At 45.2% G+C, this 20399-nt stretch overlaps 1 protein-coding gene across 1 annotated transcript in view; it reads right to left on the bottom strand.

Moving 5' to 3' along the window:
- MYRIP (myosin VIIA and Rab interacting protein) overlaps positions 1-20399 on the bottom strand; it is a 156417-nt gene that overhangs the window by 9684 nt on the left and 126334 nt on the right. The window contains exons 4-8 of the mRNA XM_061374858.1: positions 16079-16215; positions 14300-14380; positions 13708-13805; positions 13218-13298; positions 11526-11675 (exon numbers count right to left, since the gene is read on the bottom strand). Coding sequence (XP_061230842.1) covers positions 11526-11675; positions 13218-13298; positions 13708-13805; positions 14300-14380; positions 16079-16215 — 547 coding nt within the window. The remainder of the gene's footprint in view (positions 1-11525; positions 11676-13217; positions 13299-13707; positions 13806-14299; positions 14381-16078; positions 16216-20399) is intronic.

Here is a 20399-nt window from a genome sequence, read left to right as displayed (position 1 = left end):
CCCACCACAAATTTGGAGCTCGAACTATGACACCTTTCACTTCATTGTAAGCCAGGATTACTGAACTTCCCATCCTTCCAATAAACTGGGACCAGTTCACGTCTGCCATACCCTCTGGTATCTTTGTATGTACTGAAAGCAGCAAGTTGTTAGAGGTGTCACTATTTTCACAGTACCAGGACTATTCCCTCAGGGTACATTCTTTTCCCACTTATATGGCAAACACACAGAGGTAAGAGATGCTGAAGAATCCAGAAGAAGGGATATCCACTAGTACCTACTTTCCCTTATTACCTAAAGAACTGAATCATAAGAAGAAGAAAAACCCCAGGAAAACCTTAAGTAGTTCGTATAATAAAAACCTGGGCTCAGAGAATGAAAAGAACCTGTTTTTTCTTATGTAAAATCTGTAGATTCAACAACTTTCCCGGGGTTTTGTTTAAATGGCAGCTTCTTGCCTGCCTACTCACTGCTTCAGAAACATCACATCACAGGGATGCAGTGTCTGCACTTAGCTCCCAGCTCACCTGTGAGAGCAGGATAGCCCTGACAACACAGAGCTTGGCATGGCCTACAAAACCCATGGAAGGAGCTCAGCGACCCATGCTTCCACAGGAATGATGCTCCCAGCACTGCCTGAGCAATCTGAAGCTAGTTCAGGTGCATCTACACTAGAGGATTTGGGTGGTAAAACACTGGCACAGGTTGCTCAGAGAGGTGGTGGGTGAACCATCGCTGGTGACATCCCAGGCCAGGCTGGATGTGGTTCTGGGCAACCTGATCTGGTTGAAGATGTCCCTGCTCGTTGGAGGGGGTTGGACTGGATGAGCTTTGAAGGTCCCTTCCAACCCATTTTATGGTTCTATGACTCAGAAGGACTAGAAGATGCACAACAGCTTGAAGGGTTTAAAAAGGAGAAGATGAGCATGAAGGGCCTGATGGACAAACAGCAGTGAAAACCAAGGAAGCACAGAAAAGAAAGTAGAGCCAGTCCATGCGCTATAGCATCTTAGGATTCCAGATAAGCTTATCCAAACAAGCTGATCTAAACCAAGCTGAAACTTTCAGGTCAGGTCAGAGGAAAATGGCTCTCCACAGTTTCTATCAACTCAGGGAACTGGTATTTCGCAGGAACTACTGCTAATTCTTGGGAAAATCCCTCCAAAAGCAGCAAGGAGAAAAGATCTTGGTACCTCCAAATCTTGGCTTGAGCCCGTCCTCAACAGCTGTCTACACATTATGTGGGTTTTTGATGAAATCTATCTTGGACTGCTCTCTTAGGAGTACCACCACTTCTCACTGGACATGGTTCAATGTCAGAAGGCTCAAGGAGACAAAAGCAATACCAAGCTGAAATAGCTTGGCTGCACCCCTGCATTCAGCTCCTGACACAGGATGAAATGATGTTCCTGGAAAAGGCTGTTCAACCAGCAGTCTTCACTATTGCTTTTGTAGTTCTCTGTGGCTCTTGTATCAGGAGGGATTTAAATGCTCAAGAAGTGACAGCGTTCTAATAAGCATAAATTAATAAGAAGCAATGAAAGTAGAAGATTAGGTTATTTCTTGTTCTGAAAGTTAGTTTTAGATAGGGATAGCAGGGCAGACAGAACTGTGCTTTACACCCCAGGTTCCAGTATAGATTGGGGAACGACCTGTTAGAGAGCAGTGTAGGGGAGAGGGACCTGGGGGTCCTGGTGGATGACAGGGTGACCATGAGCCGACACTGCCCTTGTGGCCAAAGGCCAATGGCATCCTGGGGTGTATTAGAAGGGGGGTGGTTAGTAGGTCGAGAGAGGTCCTCCTTCCCCTCTACTCTGCCCTGGTGAGACCTCATCTGGAATATTGTGTCCAGTTCTGGGCCCCTCAGTTTAAGAAGGACAGGGACCTGCTGGAGAGAGTCCAGCGCAGGGCAACTAAGATGATGAAGGGAGTGGAGCATCTCCCTTATGAGGAAAGACTGAGGGAGCTGGGTCTCTATAGTTTGGAGAAGAGGAGATTGAGGGGTGACCTTATTAGTGTATATAAATATATAAAGGGGGAGTGTCCCGAGGATGGAGCCAGGCTCTTCTCAGTGGCAAACAATGATAGGACAAGGGGCAATGGGTACAAACTGGAACACAAGAGGTTCCACTTAAATTGGAGAAGAAACTTCTTCTCAGTGAGGCTGACGGAACACTGGAACAGGCTGCCCAGGGAGGTTGTGGAATCTCCTTCTCTGGAGACATTCAAAACCCGCCTGGACACGTTCCTGTGTAACCTTATCTAGGTGTTCCTGCTCCGGCAGGGGGATTGGACTAGATGATCTTTTGAGGTCCCTTCCAATCTCTAACATACTGTGATACTGTGATACACAGACAGGTATGGGTGGAAAGAAAGTGTGAGAATTCACCCTTGAGAGCAGTTCAAATAACAGCGATAATGGTACAAAACAGCAATGTCAATAGCCAAGCCCAGTGTACAAACAGGACAGAGGCATATCCTGCCATGAGAACAGATCAGTCTACATTAGCAGAAACTGGCCATTTTTTCAGAGCACAAAAGCAAATGTTTGCCCACAGGTTTACCTCCAAGCAGTTACCAGCCTGACTGATGATTCTATCTGAGAAGCAAATGACTTGGGTACTTCCCTTTGCTGCTTTTGCAATTAAGAGCAAACTAGAAAGTTAGTTATTTGGTGTGAGGTTACACTGCAAAAGCTCTAATATGGGTTAGGTTAGAGTCAGCTCAGCTGGCACCACTAACTTGACAGCCCTCCAGCTCTACATAGGCATCAGCAGAGGCTACAAACTTATGCACACGCCTGGCTGTGCTGCTGACTTCACTGCAGCACTTACCTTTGGCAGGCAGCACAAGCTCCATCCCTGGCAGTGTTCAAGGCCGGGCTCTACAGAGCCTTGGGCAACCTGCTCTAGTGTGAGGTGTCCCTGCCCATGGCAGCGGGTTGCAAATGGATGATTTTAAGGTCCTTTCCAACCCAAACCAGTCTGGGATTCTATGATTCTATGATTTGTGCCTCCCCTGCACAAAGAGGTACCAGCCTATCTGTAAATCCATAGGGAATACTTTTCCCTTGTGGATATTTGCGTAAGAAACAAAACACTGAATGTAAAAAGCCTGCTTGTGGGCTGGTGCTCCATGGCACTTCCCTGTGTGTGGATGCAGAGAAGTCCTGGAGGAAAGGCCACCTACACCAGTCACTCTTGGATCAGTTTGCATCGCAACAAGGGATCTTTACTGCCCAAATTGAGGAGCCATGGCCCTGAATCTTTACCCCTTGCCTGCAGACTTGGATAGCAACAAGACCTCAGAGCAGAACTAACCCAGTCTATTTTCCAGAAGCATCCCAATCATAGAGCAGCCTAAATATGATTTTCAAAAGAAGGCAGCAATATAGGAGATTTGGTCCTGATTTATAAGACATGAAAGCTTAAGAAGACCCAACCCTCCCAGGTACAGACCCAGGCACCTTTTATAACCAGAAATTCTGGTTCCTCAGCAGAAGAAACCCTGCCAGCCTGGTGCTATTCTGGGTGTATTTACTCGTGATTAACTACAAAGCTGCCCCGTGACGCTAAGGCAGTGCGACTGCTGTTCTGCAATGAGCCAGGACATCAGCAGGTGGCACTGCAGACCAACATGCCATGGGTACGGCCGGTGCACACCGGAGTGCTGAGCAGCACAGCCCAGCCTGCAAAACACAGCTACGGGATTGACACGCACCCTCAAACGCTTGTGTTGGACGAGCTCCCCACCGAATCCTGCCTGCTGGCATCTGCTGTGAGATGTTGGGTTCTAAAGAAATACAAGGCACATTATTATTCTCTTTTCTTCATCCGTCTTCAGGGGATTTCTGAGGCATGAATGGATGAACTCAGCCTTCATCTCGTACTGGGCCAGCACTAGAAGGAATAGTTTTTGCATAGAATCATAGAATAGTTTGGGTTGGAAAGGACCTCAAGATCATCCAGTTCCAACTCCCTGCCATGGGCAGGGACACCTCACACTAAACCTCTCACCCAAGGCTCTGTCCAACCTGGCCTTGAACACTGCCAGGGATGGGGCAGCCACAGCTTCTCTGGGCACCCTGTGCCAGCGCCTCAGCACCCTCACGGGGAAGAGCTTCTGCCTTAGATCTAACCTGAACTTCCCCTGTTTCAGTTTGAACCCATCACCCCTTGTCCTATCGCTACAGTCCCTGATGAAGAGTCCCTCTCCAGCATCCTTGTAGCCCCCTTCAGACACTGGAAGCTGCTCTGAGGTCTCCACACAGCTTCTCTTCTCCAGGCTGAACAGCCCCAGTGTTCTCAGCCTGTCTCCATACAGGAGGTGCTCCAGCCCGTGAGCATCCTCATGGCCTCCTCTGGACTTGCTCCACCAGCTCCCTGTCCTTTTTATGCTGAGGACACCAGAGCTGCACACAGTGCTGCAAGTGGGGTCTCATGAGAGCAGAGCAGAGGGGCAGGATCACCTCCCTTGACCTGCTGTTCACGCTGATTTTGATGCAGCCGAGGATATACAGCCCTGTTTCACTGCTGGCTGGCAAAGACAAGAAAAAGACTATGGGGTTTCTGAAGATTAAAGACTGAAGGAGTGGATAAAACGTAATCACACGCACTCTCTCCTATTACTCAATAAATGCTCCATCTTCTGTGTATAAAAAACATACAAGCTCATGCTTCTGAACACTGAATAGAAGAAACCCAAATGAGGAACCAAAAGCAAGAACAACTTTTTACAGAACACACTTGTGAATATTAAGTCTAATGCTGATAATCTATGGATTCTTTACCCTGAATAACTCTCTCATATGTACGCATACTGTTTAGAGAGACAAGATACAGATTTTGCTCTACATCCTCCCTCAGAAGGTGAAGGAGGATGGGGAATTCCTCTTTCTTTTAAAGAGAAGCCCAAGTGCTAATTCAGAATAGGTCCTAAAAGCAACCAACTGAACTCCAGAAAGGATATTCTGGATCCCCCCCTGTTTTTCTCCTCCCTTCCCTCCTATTTCATCCTATTTTTCCAGTCTGGTTTAACCAGTAAAACTGTAGTTCATCCTGCCCTTATTTAGAGTAGATTTGCTTCTAGGGAAGCAGCCTAGAACTGACAGCAAAACACAGCTGAGTTGATGCAACCTCTTCTCACCCACAGATTCTATAGCCATGCTAACAGTGCAGCAGAAACGCTCTGTGAATGCAATTAATGCACAGACAGAACCAACACGTCCCACCCACCTAAGCAAATACAGTCGCAAACCCTAAGCATCACCACCAAACGCATCCTTTGGTAAGTAAACTCCCACACCAGGAAGAGACAGCATGAGCCTGGGAATGGTGCCACCCTGCCACAGCCTATTTATCCCTGGAAGTGATTTTTGCTCTGCTCAAATGTATGCAGTCCAGACATTTAGCAGCGTGAGCAAAATACCAAGGGTTTCAAGCATCTGTTCCTTAGTTAATCCTTTATGTTAACAACCCCATGGCTTCTGAAAAAGGGCAAGACCAGGCGGATGAATAGGAGGTTTTCACACTCAGCTGAAAGAAAACCCCCTCCTTCATGCCCTGACCTAAACCCTGGTTAGAATATCCCAGCCATCAGGGTAAATCCTTTAACAGCAGGCTGGGAGAAAGCAGAGAGGACCGCTCCCTCCCCTGTGAAAGCCTTAGAGCATCCCCTTCCAGGGTCTGCACAAGCTGGCTTGTTGCTCACTACTGACACAACATAGCCTGGCTGCACTGGATGCTTTGCCATCCTTCTACTGGCCTCTCAGACAGCCGATTCCCCTAAAAGCACTGGTCCTTTAAAAGGAGTACAAAACTAATGCTCAGTTCATCACGAGGATACGCACAGCCTGTGTAACAACATGCAGAGCCACATCTGGATGTGCATGTTACTTTGGTTCAGTTTGGATTAGCTGACCTTGAGGATCCAGAGATGGGCTGCAACAAAGAGATGCAGGAGGTTATTCCCCAGCAAACCCATTGCTGCGGAGGACACAAGCAGCTCTACACATCACCATATAGAAGTATAATGCATAGTGTTTGAGGGAACTCCCTCCCCCCAAATAATAAGCAGGCCTCACATGTGATAATGCTATTGCTTTGGTTGCAATAATAAGGGATATTTAAATATTGGTTCCAGAATATAAGCATCTATTTATGGCACTTATGAGGCTAACCATTTAGGAAAGTGCTAGGAGCATGAAATGGCACAGTTCAATCAATGGAATGGACTTATGTGAACAAGTTTGTAGAAGCTTGTGGTAAGTTACTGGGTGCTTAGGAGTAAAGGACACATGTATCACTGCAACTGTAATATAAGTAGTACCTTTACAAGGTGCCCTTATTCCTGTAGCTGTTAACGTTCCTCTCATGTTCCCCCATGACCAATTCTTTTTCCCTCCTCCCTAACCTGGAATATTCCATTACATCTCTTAAAAAACACCCACCAAACCCCAAACATGGGAGATGCTTCCCAGTTGTGTAACACCTTCCATGTGAAGATCCCGAGAGCTCAGTCAGCATCCAGTTATGACAGTATTGCCATATTATTTACATATGAGACAGCTGAGTAACTGCAAAGGCCAGATCCCTGGGTCTGCTGTAGAACACCATGGTTCTAAGTCACTACTAGCATACCCCACTGGGGTGTATAAAGGGAATGGAAGGAAGGAAGCTGGCATTTTGGTCTCCAGTCTAACTGCAGCCTCATACACAAACTCACTTCTTGGCTGTTTTTTATAAGACAATACTCTTTCTGAACATGATTATTCCTTTTTCTCACTGATTTCGAGGTTGCTCAGTGCCCTGCACAGCGTTTCACGTCCTTTGCTGACCCCCATTTACAAAGCTGGGCTCAGCAGAGCACTCACCCAGCAGAATCACTGTATCACCTACTCAAATGCCTACTTGACAGAGGAAGCCTGAAGTGTTCTGTGTTTACTTGCTTCTCACTGTGACAATATGCACCCTGGATTCATCTAAAAAGGAAGTAAGAAAGTCAGATTTGTCAGGCAGCCCAGCTCTGAGCATCACAGGGTTGAAGCCAGACCTTCAAGCTTTGTGATACCCAACAGTATGTTACAATAGCATCTTTAAAGTGAAATAAACCAAAGTAGAAAGAACAATTCATGACCTAACCTATTTGGAAAATAACATAGTCCTCTCTTCTACTCCCTTTCATGTCTTAAAACCTATCTTGGTTTGCTGGCAGTAAGTGCAATACAGCTGAATTTAGGCCTGCATGGGCTTGATCATATACCCAGCATCCAAAACTGTCTTCTTGGATGTCTGTCAAGTGCATGAATAGTATTATGAAACAAAAACACCCAGTAATCTGCTAGAGATACATCTCAACCAAACTCAAACTACATAGACAAGTCCAAAAGGATAATGCTGTCATTCATCTTGCACTTATTATTTGGCCACCTGATGCCTTAAAGCAGGGCACTAATTGCACAGTGAGAGCTGGAAAAGCACTTGTATCCTTCTGCTGCAATGGAAGGAGGAAAAGCAGCCCCATTACTATGGACAGGACTGTCTTGACCTGAAATCCAGATTACTTCTCTAGTGAGAGTACAATGTTACACCTGCAAAGTCAGCAGATGACAGTAAGATTCGTAACCTGGAACGTACTTAGAGACAGTTTGATCATCTCATGATGAATATTAACACAAAATGACCCATCATTTGCTAAACCACCAAGTGTTTTTCCATTCAAAGTGGACTGTTCTTTCCCATTCTGTGCAGAGAAGGTAGGGCTGCAGTTGGCTTCTTCTGGAAGGAAGTAAGACACTAAATTACCCATCACGATCCAGCTGATGGGCTTCATGCCTGCCTCGTTGCAAGTAGATCCCAGCAACGGACTTTGTGACAACCTTCTGATCCCAGGCTCATGGAGAAAAGCTAAAAGCTCCATCTTCCCTATGACATGACACATTATTAGTTAGATGTATTTCTGATACAGGGTTGACAGCGAGGAAGTGATGTTGGCTGGTGTCAACTTCCTACAGTGTTGTGCCTCCCTCGTGTGAAATAGCTCTGCCGCTGTCTTGTAGGCCAGGATTCCTCCTCAAAAAGGCTTCAGACAAACCTACAAAGGTACAGAGAACCTGCAGAGCCCCAGGGGTTTCCAAGGCAATGCTGGACCTCAGGCATGAGGAGCCCTCCTTCTCTTCAGAACAAATCAAAGGAAAACAGAAAGAACAAATAAACCACTGTCAATGCACTGTGGATCTTATAATGAGCTTAACCAGTAAATTTCTGCTTCCTCTGAGGTGCACCATGATGTGTATTTAATGAAATCCTCCTTTCCCCTATATCCCTAGCTGGTTTATGTACTATAAATTATGGATGAGCTCCTGTTTAGATATGCAGTCTTTCAGCTGTAAAATAAAGACCACTAACACAGCACTTAGAACACACCGGGATGCCTGCATTCCATCAATGTTTGTATGGGATACAATATGCCAAGCAGTTGTTTGCTCTCACTGGGATCTATGGGGGTAAACGGACTGAGAGAGCAGAGAAGCATCCTCCTATTGCTCTAACTTCCTCCTATCCCAAATTTGTACAGCCTTTGCCTATTGGTAATGAGGAACAGAAGGTGCCATCCATTTCTTTTTGTGGGATAAGGTAATAAAAAAATCAGTTTTTTATCCACTTGTATCACTATTTTTAGCATGGGCAAAGGGATCTCAATGAAACCTAAGAGGAGAAGGAAAGGAAAAGAGAGTATCTATAGTTACTACCACACCACAGTACTGCAGTTAAACAATCAGTAATATATTGTGTGTGTGTGCTCCTTAATATGAAGACCAATAGATTCTGCTCCAGTCAAGCAGGTCTCATGCCACTGGTCCCCTGGCACTGTGCTGCCCCCAGATTACACAGCCCAAGCTCTCTGCATGCAAAGAGGCAGTTTTAACATTTAATGATGATTTCAAAGCAAGTGATTTTGGATGAGCAGGGAGGTAACACAGAGCTTCCAGAGCCCGCTGGAAGCTTCTGGCTGATAGGGATGAGCTGCATATAGGGATGCTGGGGATGGACTCTTCATTAGGGACTGTAGTGATAGGACAAGAGGTAATGGGCTAAAACTTAAACAGGGGAAGTTTAGACTGGATATAAAGAGGAAATTCTTTCCTGTGAGGGTGGTGAGGCACTGGAATGGGTTGCCCAGGGAGGCTGTGAATGCTCCATCCCTGGCAGTGTTCAAGGCCAGGTTGGACAGAGCCTTGGGTGCCATGGTTTAGTGTGAGGTGTCCCTGCCCATGGCAGGGGGGGTGGAACTGGATGATTTTAAGGTCCTTTCCAACCCTAACTATACTATGATTCTATGATTAAAAGAAAAATTGCCTGGCAGGTATAACCACACAGTTATAGCTGGGATTTACAGCTCCCACTGTAACCAAACACAATGTGGTAACAAACATGGGTTTCTAAAGGCCAGTGTTAAAGCATGCAACTGCCGTAAGTAACTCTATGTTGCTAGCTTGACTATGATAGAGAAACCACACGTTATCTTCTACACATAAGACAGATAAATTTCCAGTTCCAAATGATGAAATCCTACCTGCCTTAAGATCTGCTGTCCTTACCTCCCTTTTCTCTGTATGTCTATTTTTCTCTTCATCATGTTTTTTGTTCCCTTTCATTTAAACTACCCTGCTTCTTCCTGCTGCAAGCACTAATCTATTTGCCAGGTGTCGTGGCAAATGGTCAAATTCATTCTTGTTTGTTAACGCAGCACGGGATGACAATTGAACCAAACAGTGACAAATGTGGCAACAGACCCAATAAAGAGCTATGAAAATCCTTACTAAGCACTGTACAGCACTGAAACTTGTTACTTCAGAACAGAATTTACAAATCATAGAATGGTTTGGGTTGAAGGGAGCTTAAAGCTCATCCAGTTCCAACCCCTGCCATGGGCAGGGACACCTTCCACTAGAGCAGGTTGCTCCAAGCCCCATCCAGCCTGGCCTTGAACACTGGCAGGGATGGGGCATTTATCACTTCTTTGGGCAACCTGTTCAAGTGTGTTGAGTTGGAGCTTATCTCTCCAAATGCAGAAGAACAACAGGCTTCTAGTGTAATAACTGAGGATCTGAGCAGCGTGCTCCCCCAGGTCCTGTCCTTACACTGCAGAAAGAAAACTCAGCTGAGTCACATAGAAAATGAACTCTCCCTCTTCTGAGTCTTACGTTCCACAAGTAAACTGCCTAGGAGCTACAGAGCAAAGCACTTAAACATGCCCACCCTGACTTGTTAACAAGGACCAACTGAGTTAACAGCAGTAGCTTAAAGGCATTACTCCTTCCATCTGGAAACAGGTGGGGACAAGAATGTGAGACTGTACCTCGGCCATTCTGGCCCCCAGTCTTAGATTCTGGCATCAATCTATTTTCACTGCAGTCTGTGCTAGCAAACTTAGCTGGAAACTAAAGCACACATTCAGCTCTGGTGGCTCTGCTCAGTGGGAGAGAAGTGGTTACTGGGAGCAGCAGCTTAAACCACTGTATCAAAATGCACTGGAACTCATCTGTGACTGTTCTCCCTCTCCTACTGTGAAGCAGCTTATCCAAGCCTGTAGCTTATTTTCACTTCTTTTCCCTTGTTGTTCTTCTTAAAACGTTCCTAATGCAACTTGTCAGATTTTCTTCAGCTTTATAGCAGGAGCTGAAGGCATTGTGCTGAGAAGTAAGTGAAAGAAAGAGGAAACACTCTTTAGTTAAGACATAAATAGTACTCTACAGGTGGTTTTACTTCTTGTTGATGGCTGTTTTAAGATGGCAAAGGAGAAAAAGAAACATTACAGAAATCTAATATTGTACAAAAGAAAATATAACACTCAGCAAAAATCCAAATAAAAGCTAAGTGAGCATAAAAACTGTTTGAAGGAAGAAACATCAAGGCATTGAGCGCTGTTAGCATTCAAATCAAGCAAGTGAGATTGCTTGTATCACAAACGCAGGCCTCCCCAACACACGCGCCAATACACCACAATGTCCGTGCTGTGCTTCCATGGGCAATTAAGTGCTAGGAAAGAATGCAACTGAGCCACGATTTGTCTGGACACGGGTTTAATGCTCGTTCTTTGCAAGAACAAGGATGCTGAGGATGTCAGAGAGGGACTCTTCATCAGGGACTGTAGCGATAGGACAAGGGGTGATGGGTTCAAACTGAAACAGGGGGAGTTCAGGTTAGATCTAAGGCACAAGCTCTTCCCTGTGAGGGTGCTGAGGCGCTGGCACAGGGTGCCCAGAGGAGCTGTGGCTGCCCCATCCCTGGCAGTGTTCAAGGCCAGGTTGGACACAGGGGCTTGGTGCAACCTGGTCTGGTGTGAGGCATCCCTGCCCGTGGCATGGGGTTGGAACTGGATGATCTCAAGGTCCTTTCCAACCCAGACCATTCTATGAGTCTCTGATTCGAAGTATCTAAGCACCATTGCAGGCAGTAAGTGCACTTAGCCATGAGTTTAACCTTGCAGTGTCGTGCTGCAGAAAGCATCAATACATCACTCACCCACAACGTGTAGGACCCCCTGCGGCTCCCTGGGAAAGTCAGCATGCTCTGATCTGAGACAGCAACCGATGCCAGGCCACTGCTCCTGGATGGTGGCCATTCGAAGTCAGCTTCAGCCTGCTCAGCTTTGCTTTTCTGCTTCTTTATAATCTGTAAAGTAGGGGGCAAGGGAGAAAAGGAGAGGGTGTTTGGGAAATACTCTGAGCTGTACGGATTAAAAACATCAACCCTGTCTCAAGGCAAACTGCCTAAGAGCATTTGAGGTTCCCATGCAAAGATGATTCTGGCACCTTGCATGCATTTCTTCTTATCTGAAGCCATACTGCTTGTCATCACATAAGCACTGACACAATAAATCATGATCAATGCCTGCAGAAACATCAGAGGTGAATTAAATGAAGGTGGAAACCTGTTCCTACAGTAACACTTGAAACATCAGCGGCATCTAAGCGTCAAGTATGTTCTCAGACAACAGTGCTTGCAAAGAAACACAAAGCACAAGATATGAGGGGGATTTCAAAGGTTCCCATGACATCTAGATGGGATTCTGCTGAAATTGAAGAGGTCTTGGGTGTTTAGGAGCTATTTTTGCATCTGAAAATCTACATTGCCTTAAGAGAGAGAGACGGCACAAGCTGCCTGCCTCCCTGCACTGACAGATTACATCCTTCCCCACTTCATTCCTGCAGCTTTACTGACTCCAGTCTAAAATACCTACAGAATATTGCTCTGTGGCACAGGATACCTTGTTAGGCAGCTTTTGACTAAAACAATAGCAATTCTAGCTTGGCTAAGATAGGCTCTAGATTATCAAAGACTTGATAAGCAGAATTAAGCTTCTTATATCCCTATTAAAAAGAAAGCAGATCATTTTCCATTGAGCTGCTACTGCTCTTCTGGTTTTTCTTTAAAGCCTAATAAATAACAAACTCATTGTCTGATATGGGATCCATCCATTGTTAAATGCCACATCCCATAAGCAGATGTGGCAATTAGCTTAGTTTGCATGGAGGGAGACCAACGCAGCAGAGTGGTTACTTTATTGACCACGGGAGCTCAAGGGCACTTTCTTCATACTTGTCCCTCCTTGCTCCAAACTGTCCAGCCAAACTCAAGGGATATTTGTTCCCACTAGCCCCCATTTCTGTGCTGCATCAGTGTCAACTGCAAGCTTCACAGGGAGAAGAAGGAGCTTTCCAGAGAAAGCCACACAAACAGACACAGGGTTCTGTGACTGTCTGGGTGTCTCTCACAGCATCATTACCAGAGCTCTGTTTTCATGATCAGTGTTTTGTTTGCAAGTGTTGCAGATGCACACTTCAGTAGATGGTATGGTCAGGAGCCATACTTCTCTACATTGGCAAACTTCATGCCTCTTGGGAATTGAAGTACAGATGTTAAATTCCATGGAGTGGGAGCCTGCTCTTGCAAGCAAAGATATCAGAGATCTGAGGAAGTGGTACCTCTCAGCTCTGAGGGTGTAGGCCAACAGTTTAGGCACTGGATTAAGCTTATTCCTGTCTGATGTAGCTGATTAAGCCTATCCTGTGATGGTTGAAGTTGCAGCTTGTCATTTACTCTCCTTTCTACACTGGTGTCATCCTTTTTGCTGTTTGCAGAGTTAAAGCTCACCAGACTAAAGGATTGTGTTTCAGCTATTAAACAAGCTAGGGAAAAAACTGCATGCCATACCTTCTGCACGATGGTTGTGGCCAGCTCTTCTATGAGGTCCTCCTTGTGCTCCTGCAAGTAACAAGCCTCATTCTGCTTGTCCTGCATGAAAACGGTTATCTGTTGTTGCTAAAATCACAGAAAAACAGCCTTTCCACAGAAATGGGACAGACCAGGAAACGGGTAAAATGCCCTTATGGGCATGGTGAAAGAAATTACAGGTTCCTACACTGCATGTCACCTTTGAAATGCAACATGCATCTTGGGTACAAGATCATGAAACTCGCACCCAACTCCTTAGATATGGCATGAGATAATCACCGCTTCTTTATGTTTTCTTTTGTAGCCATTTGGTTTTGTACCACTACCCAAATTAAGACAAATATAATTGTTCTATTTAAATTACTACATTTCATGTTTGGTAAATGTCCCTGCCCATGGCACGGGGGTTGGAACTAGATGATCTCAAGGTCCTTTCCAACCCTAACTATTCTATGATTCTAAATGTTACCAGGCTGTCACTGTAGGTCTCTGCCTTCGAAATAGCTTCTTCCACTGCTTCCTCTGCAACACGTAAGGCCACAGCAAGGGTATCCATCATGCTGTGTCCTAGGGGAAGAATCAGATAAAAACACCATGTTCTTTACATATCCACATTTTGCATGACGAGCTCCAGAATTCAGACTCATATTCTGGATAGACATTCAAATATGGGGTTGTTCATGACAAAGTTCATTTCCTCAATCCATAATTCTGCACAGGAAAACAAACACTGGAAGGCAGAGAAATCAGTCTCAATCTCTACGTTGCTTCTGAGATGTAAATATGAAATACAAAAAACCCATGGGATTTTTATGCTCCTTCTTCTAGAATCCAGCAAAATGGTTGGGAGGGAATCACAGGAAGAAAATCTGTAAACTTCCTATGAACACCAACAGAATAGATGAAAATGCACGAGTACAGGAAAGGAAATAGGAGAGAAGCAACAAAACCTGAACACTGAGAAAATCAAACTAGCATTGGTTGTAACATCCCAGTGTGTCACACAAAGGCTTTTTAGTATTGTGCTGAATGCTTGAGTTGAAAGATTTTAAGCAGCATACCTTCTGTCTGTCGGTAGAATGTAGAGTCACTGCCACAAATGCTTCCTTCATTTTCAAAGCTGCCTTCAAGAAACCCTCCTTCTGCTCCAAAAGAAGACAGTACTGTGAATTACTATAAGAAATACCCTTGAACAGCTGAGGCATTAGGATTAGAATATAGAATTAGAATAGAATTAGGCCAGAATATTCACTCGAGATACGGTGGCACTGCACACAAAGAGGGATAGGCAGAAAATTCCTCCAACTTCTTGTATAAACCACGACTGCAGCAGCTTTTGTACAGACCATGACTGCTTTTATATGGAAGACCTCTCATTATGGATGGAGAAAACTACTTGTACAGTGAAAAAGAGAGGATGCTACCAGGTATAAAGCACAGCAGAAGTTAAGTACAGGGGATTTGCCTTTAATATGACATTTGGGGTTGAAATAGATTCTACATTTTAAAGGGCAACGCTGTATAAATAAGCCAATCCCTAGACACATATACTAGTATTTATCTTCAAAGGGAACAAAAGGTTTACCTAACCCTCACACGGAGAGGAGAAGCAAGTTAGCAATGACATTTAGACTCAAAGGCCTTCCTTAGAAAGGTCTCACAGAGAGTGCACATGGCACTGCAACACATCACTGCATTGCTCACGCTTCCATTCCAGGACAAAATCAGTGACACTACAGCTTAAGTACAGGCAACACACGATATTAACATTCTGAAGGATCCATCCTCACAGCTTTTAATTCCATGTGCCACAATTGCCCTCACTGGCACGGACTTCCTTGCCTTTCGGATATATGTGGTCTCAACTGTTAAGGAATCCTCATGAGAAAAATGGATTTGGTACAGAGAAAGCAAAAAGACTAACAAATCAGAACTGAATGCATGGGTTGTTTCCCCCTAGAAGCCAAACTCCACTTGTTCTAGCCCATTTCGTATCTCCAATTACTTTTATGGGCAAGACATTGTAACACCAGAGTTAAAGGGCAAACTGTCTCTTCATCTAAAAGGGTGACACCAATACTTACATCAGCATCTCTGCACCCTTGACAAACAACAGTACAAAAATAAGATGTGGCCAGTTTCAGACTCCTAAACGGGCAAAACTCTGAGGACAATCTGAAGTTTGGTTGACTTGGATATTGAATGTATCCCACTGAACTAAATCCTGCTTCAAACCCCATGGAAATGTGCTCTAAGGCCAAATGCTGGATGCAAAATGACTTTCTCATTCACAGAATACTCAGAACTGTGATAAATTTTAGAACATGGGCTAGAATATAAACTGCAATTTACTTCACAGACTGAAGATAACAGTTCTCCTGTATCAGTGGCATAATTATGATTAAACATTCTTTGAATTCAGAAACATCTCCAGACACTTCACCTCTTTTTTCTCTTCACTGAGGTACTTGATTTAAAGAGAAACCCTTAAAAGATCTCTTTTGCATTTAGCTCAGATTTTCCACTGTCTCAGCTTGTGTGTTAAAGTAGATAAGCTGAGGGGGAATGGCTTTAAACTGACAAAGGGTGATTGAGATGAGCTCTTAGGCACAAGTTCTTCCCTGTGAGGGTGCTGAGGCACTGGCACAGAGTGCCCAGAGAAGCTGTGGCTGCCCCATCCCTGGCAGTGTTCAAGGCCAGGTTGGACACAGGGGCTTGGAGCAACCTGGTCTGGTGTAAGGTGTCCCTGCCCATGGCAGGGGTTGGAACTGGATGAGCTTTAAGGTGTCTTCCACCCAAACCAGTCTGGGATTCTATGATTCTATAGCAAGAAATCTTACCTATTACATCAGGGCAACCTCCGCTCTCCAGTCTATGCTTCTTGTATAAGTTCTTCAGGACTTTGGCACTTCCAAAACACTTGAAGCGGCTTTTGACATTATTGTAGTACCAATCCAGAGACTGGGTCCTTAGGAGCCTGAAACAGAAAAATAAAGGACATATTTGGAATGATTCTATAACAAATGAACAGTAACAGTCACAATCCTTCTACATTAAAAGGGAACTTTTAGGCCTCAAAGCATAATCATATGCATTTTTGAACACTTCTTTACTATTTATACTTTTCAGGTATCTGTTATACTGAGGCAAGAGGAAAAAAGAGGTCAATCATTAGCAAATATCTGATTCATGTTACTCATGGTTTTATTTGCTTTGGCTGCTATCAGAAGAGGCGCTCTCCCCTTTTACACTATAATGCCAATACTACAGCCTGGAACAACACCAACACCAACCACCACCAAGCCTTGGAAGAGCACAGGGAGGTTTTAAAACCAGCCTTTATTTACCCTGATTTACAGATAATGTCAGAACATTAACCCATGAATGCAGTGCAGTGTCATAAGGATATATCCCTGCATCTGTGTGGAGAAATCAACTGAGGAGACAAAGCACAATTAAAGGACCTCAGAGCAGAACAGCAGGTGGAAAACCTAGCTTAGAGGGGAGGACTCACAACTGCAGCTTGGTTTCTCACTTTCAACGTTTAGCATCATTGATGTCAATAGTTCATCCTAATGGATTTGTCCCCGGAGCTCCTATGCTTTTATACTCTCAAGGTCTGCATCCTTTTCCAAGTGGCAATGGGTGGACAGAACCTGCACCATTCCCAGGGAACACTACCAAAAGGTCACCTATCTCACTGCACACACTGCATGAGTTAAGATAGTCAGTTATGAATGCTGACCTGGCAACTTGGGAAAAACAAAGAGATGGGACCCACTGCAAGGCTCTTTCCCCATGTTACCATGGGTTTTGTTGGGTCTGATCAGTACCGTTTCTGTAAACACTGAAAACAAGCAGCACTGAGTTCTCTATGAGGGGAGAGTGCTTTGCAATAACACAACTTTAGAGTCGAGCTTTGTATCTGTAATGATCTTTCCCACATGTGAACTTTGGAAGAGTCAAAAGGAAAAGAGATCACACATCAATGAAAGAAGGGATTTGCCTCTGTACTAGTTAATCTGGTGTAAACACCAGGATTGGTATCTTTGTCTTAATTTCCTCATTGCTGCAGGATTAACACTTTGCGAGTAATCGAATCATCTCATGCTTCTCTCCTATGGGTTGGAGAGCTACCAACAGCTCCAAATCTGTGCTTTGGTCCTGCATGCATTTTACAGCAGATTACAATGCCGCCTTCTCTGGAGCTTTTGAGCCTCTAATAGTGTGCAAGTCCCCTCTGTGAAATAGAGTTCACACTTCAAGCTGTATGCATTCTGAAGAAGCAGAAATGGTTGTAGCCTCTTCTTTCTCTGTGCCATAAAGACCTCTATGTCTTCATTGCTAAATAGTCTTAACCCCTAAGGGCATTATTTATGTTATATCGTGTTGCAGTGCAGCTGAGTTGCATTTTGATGCGCTTTTGGCAGAGTGAACAGTGTGATTTTATGCTCCTGCCTTACTCCAAAGTGTGCAAGGTAGGCAAACGCTTGTGGATTAATAACAATAACACTTGAATGAGTGTTACTGCTGGGCTGCACCCTCAGAGCGTGAGCAGCAGTCGAGGGAGGGGATTCTCCCCCTCTGCTGTGCTTTGGTGAGACCCCCTCCTGCAGCCTGGTGTAACACCCAGCCTCAGGTCCCTTGAGGTCTGTGTTGAGCAGACTCCTGCAGGATGGGAGCTGCCTTACAATTCCTGGACCTTTTTACTTCTGTGGATGTGACTGTTCTTTAGGTTAAGTAATGACAACTCAAAAAGCCAAACAACCCCACCTCTGAAATACAGGACTATCCATCCACAGCTCAGAACCGCTGCTCTGTGGGAGGCTCCAAAATGCAAGGCACAACCGCATCAAACCGAACAGAGTATTACAAGTGTGGAAAAGCAACATCAGTGCTTTAGCTTTCACCCCTCCAAAGCAACCTCAAGGCTCCCTGAACTTCCCAAGGGGCTCAGCTGTGAGCAAAGAGATGGAGGGATTGGGAGGCAGGAGAAGGGGCATAAGGGCTGAACTATGGCAGAGCTGGGACACTGGTGGCCAGGACCCCTGCAAAGCAGACCTGCTTTGCCACGCTGCTGGGCTGGAGGCAGAGGCATGCTGCAGTTAAGTGTTAACCATGATGTGTCGTCCCCCCCCCGGTAGGTGATGGGTGCTGCAGGATGACCACCTTGAAGCCCCTCCATCATGCTCTTGGTGCACTGGTCCCATGTTCTGCATCAGTGGCTGGGAAACTCCAGCCAATCCATGTGATGCTGGTTCAGGCACTGCCACAGGACCCCAACATAGGTTCTCTCCCTGTCCTGGCCTCACACACACTATAATGCTCAAAGCTCTTAATGCATTTCCCAATGGAGAAAAGAGGCCTCATGCCCAGAAAAACAGGTAAGATTTAGCCTATCACTTAGTCACTATTTCAGAGTAAAACTGCTTCAAACTCAGCATCCTGAAATACTCTGCCAGTAGCAATATTGGCCTTTTCCCTTGGGCTAATGTTTTCGAGCTTGTAACATACTGCTTGTTGTAAATTGCTGAATTAAAGCATTTCAGTTCCTTTCAGTCCCAGTGCAATCAAATGTAATTCCAGCTCAAGAATGCAGCTTCACCTCCATCCCCTTCAGGATGAATCATTACTATAGCACACAAACACCACACACATGAATATCCTACCGAGGCTCAGCTTCTTGAAAAGCAGACTTTATATATATAGATCTATTGAGAAAGTTCAGCCACGAGCAGAATAAAGCAGTTCTCCCTGTCCCTCACACTGAAACCATGAGTATCCTGCGCCAGCAGAAATGAACCTGACCTGATAATTGCACTGAGCCTATGTTCATTATTCAGAGCTCAACCAAAAGGATGGTGCTATGTAAGTCATTTCCTAAAAACACACATCCTCTCCACCATTCACACAGAAATTCACTGCCCCAGTTTCAGCTCTTAAACTTCTGCCTTAGATCTAACCTGAACTTCCCCTGTTTCAGTTTGAACCCATCACCCCTTGTCCTAGCACTACAGTCCCTTATGAAGAGTCCCTCTCCAGCATCCTTGTAGCCCCCTTCAGACACTGGAAGCTGCTCTGAGGTCTCCACGCAGCTTCTCTTCTCCAGGCTGAACAGCAACAATATTCTCAGCCTGTCTCCATACAGGAGGTGCTCCAGCCCCTGAGCATCCTTGTGGCCTCCTCTGGACTTGCTCCAACAGCTCCATGTCCTTCTTATATCAGGGACCACCAGTACACGAGGTGTATCACTGTAGTGATAGGACAAGGGGTAACGGGCTCAAACTGAAACAGGGGAAGTTGAGATTGGATACAAGGACAAGGGGAATGGCTTTAACCTAAGAGAGGAGAGACTGAGATGAGCTCTTAGGCAGAAGCTCTTCCCTGTGAGGGTGCTGAGGCGCTGGCACAGGGTGCCCAGAGAAGCTGTGGCTGCCCCATCCCTGGCAGTGTTCAAGGCCAGGTTGGACACAGGGGCTTGGAGCAAGCTGCTCCAGTGTGAGGTGTCCCTGCCCGTGGCAGGGGTTGGAACTGGGTGACCTTAAGGTCCTTTCTATGATTCTATACCACCTTTAGCTGAGATTTATACCCTTTTGCCACTTCTACCCACCCATGCTGCCATCTAACAACAGATTTTCACTTACACAGCCCCACGGGTACACAGCTCCATCACCGCATCCTCCTTCCTTTTTGGCAGTCATCTGCATACTTAACTTACTTCCCTTTGAAGTTATTTGAGTCTTCTCTGAAGTTTAGTCTTCCAATTACATTTCCTTAGAATTAAAGGGGTTCCTTTCACAGAGTCTTACTGCAACAAGACACCTCCCTTTCAAGACTTCTGTAAAGGATAAGGCTGGATGTAGGTCAGGTTCAGTGGTTTCTGCACCTCATCCAGATTTAATCTTCCCATTTGAAAATGGTCAGGCTAAGAACACCTTCTGGTTTAACTTGGGCACAAAGCCATCATCCTGGTTTGTGAACGAAGGCTGTGAGGGTGAGTTTGGTAAGGGCCATTTTCAGGTCTGTTCCCCAGAAGATAAGTGTCCTGCAGCAGCTGAGGAAAACCCTGAAACAACACTGGTATAATTGTAATTATGGTTTGATCCTCTGGTAGGAAAACACACGTAAGAGTACAACGTGTCAGCATTTATCTGAGCTATT

This window comes from Neopsephotus bourkii, unplaced genomic scaffold, assembly GCF_033783945.1.
Source record: "Neopsephotus bourkii isolate Nb327-2 ecotype Australia unplaced genomic scaffold, CSIRO-AGI_Nbou_v1 NB_1655, whole genome shotgun sequence".
Lineage (NCBI taxonomy): Eukaryota > Metazoa > Chordata > Aves > Psittaciformes > Psittacidae > Neopsephotus > Neopsephotus bourkii.
This window is presented reverse-complemented; position numbering and strand designations above follow the sequence as displayed.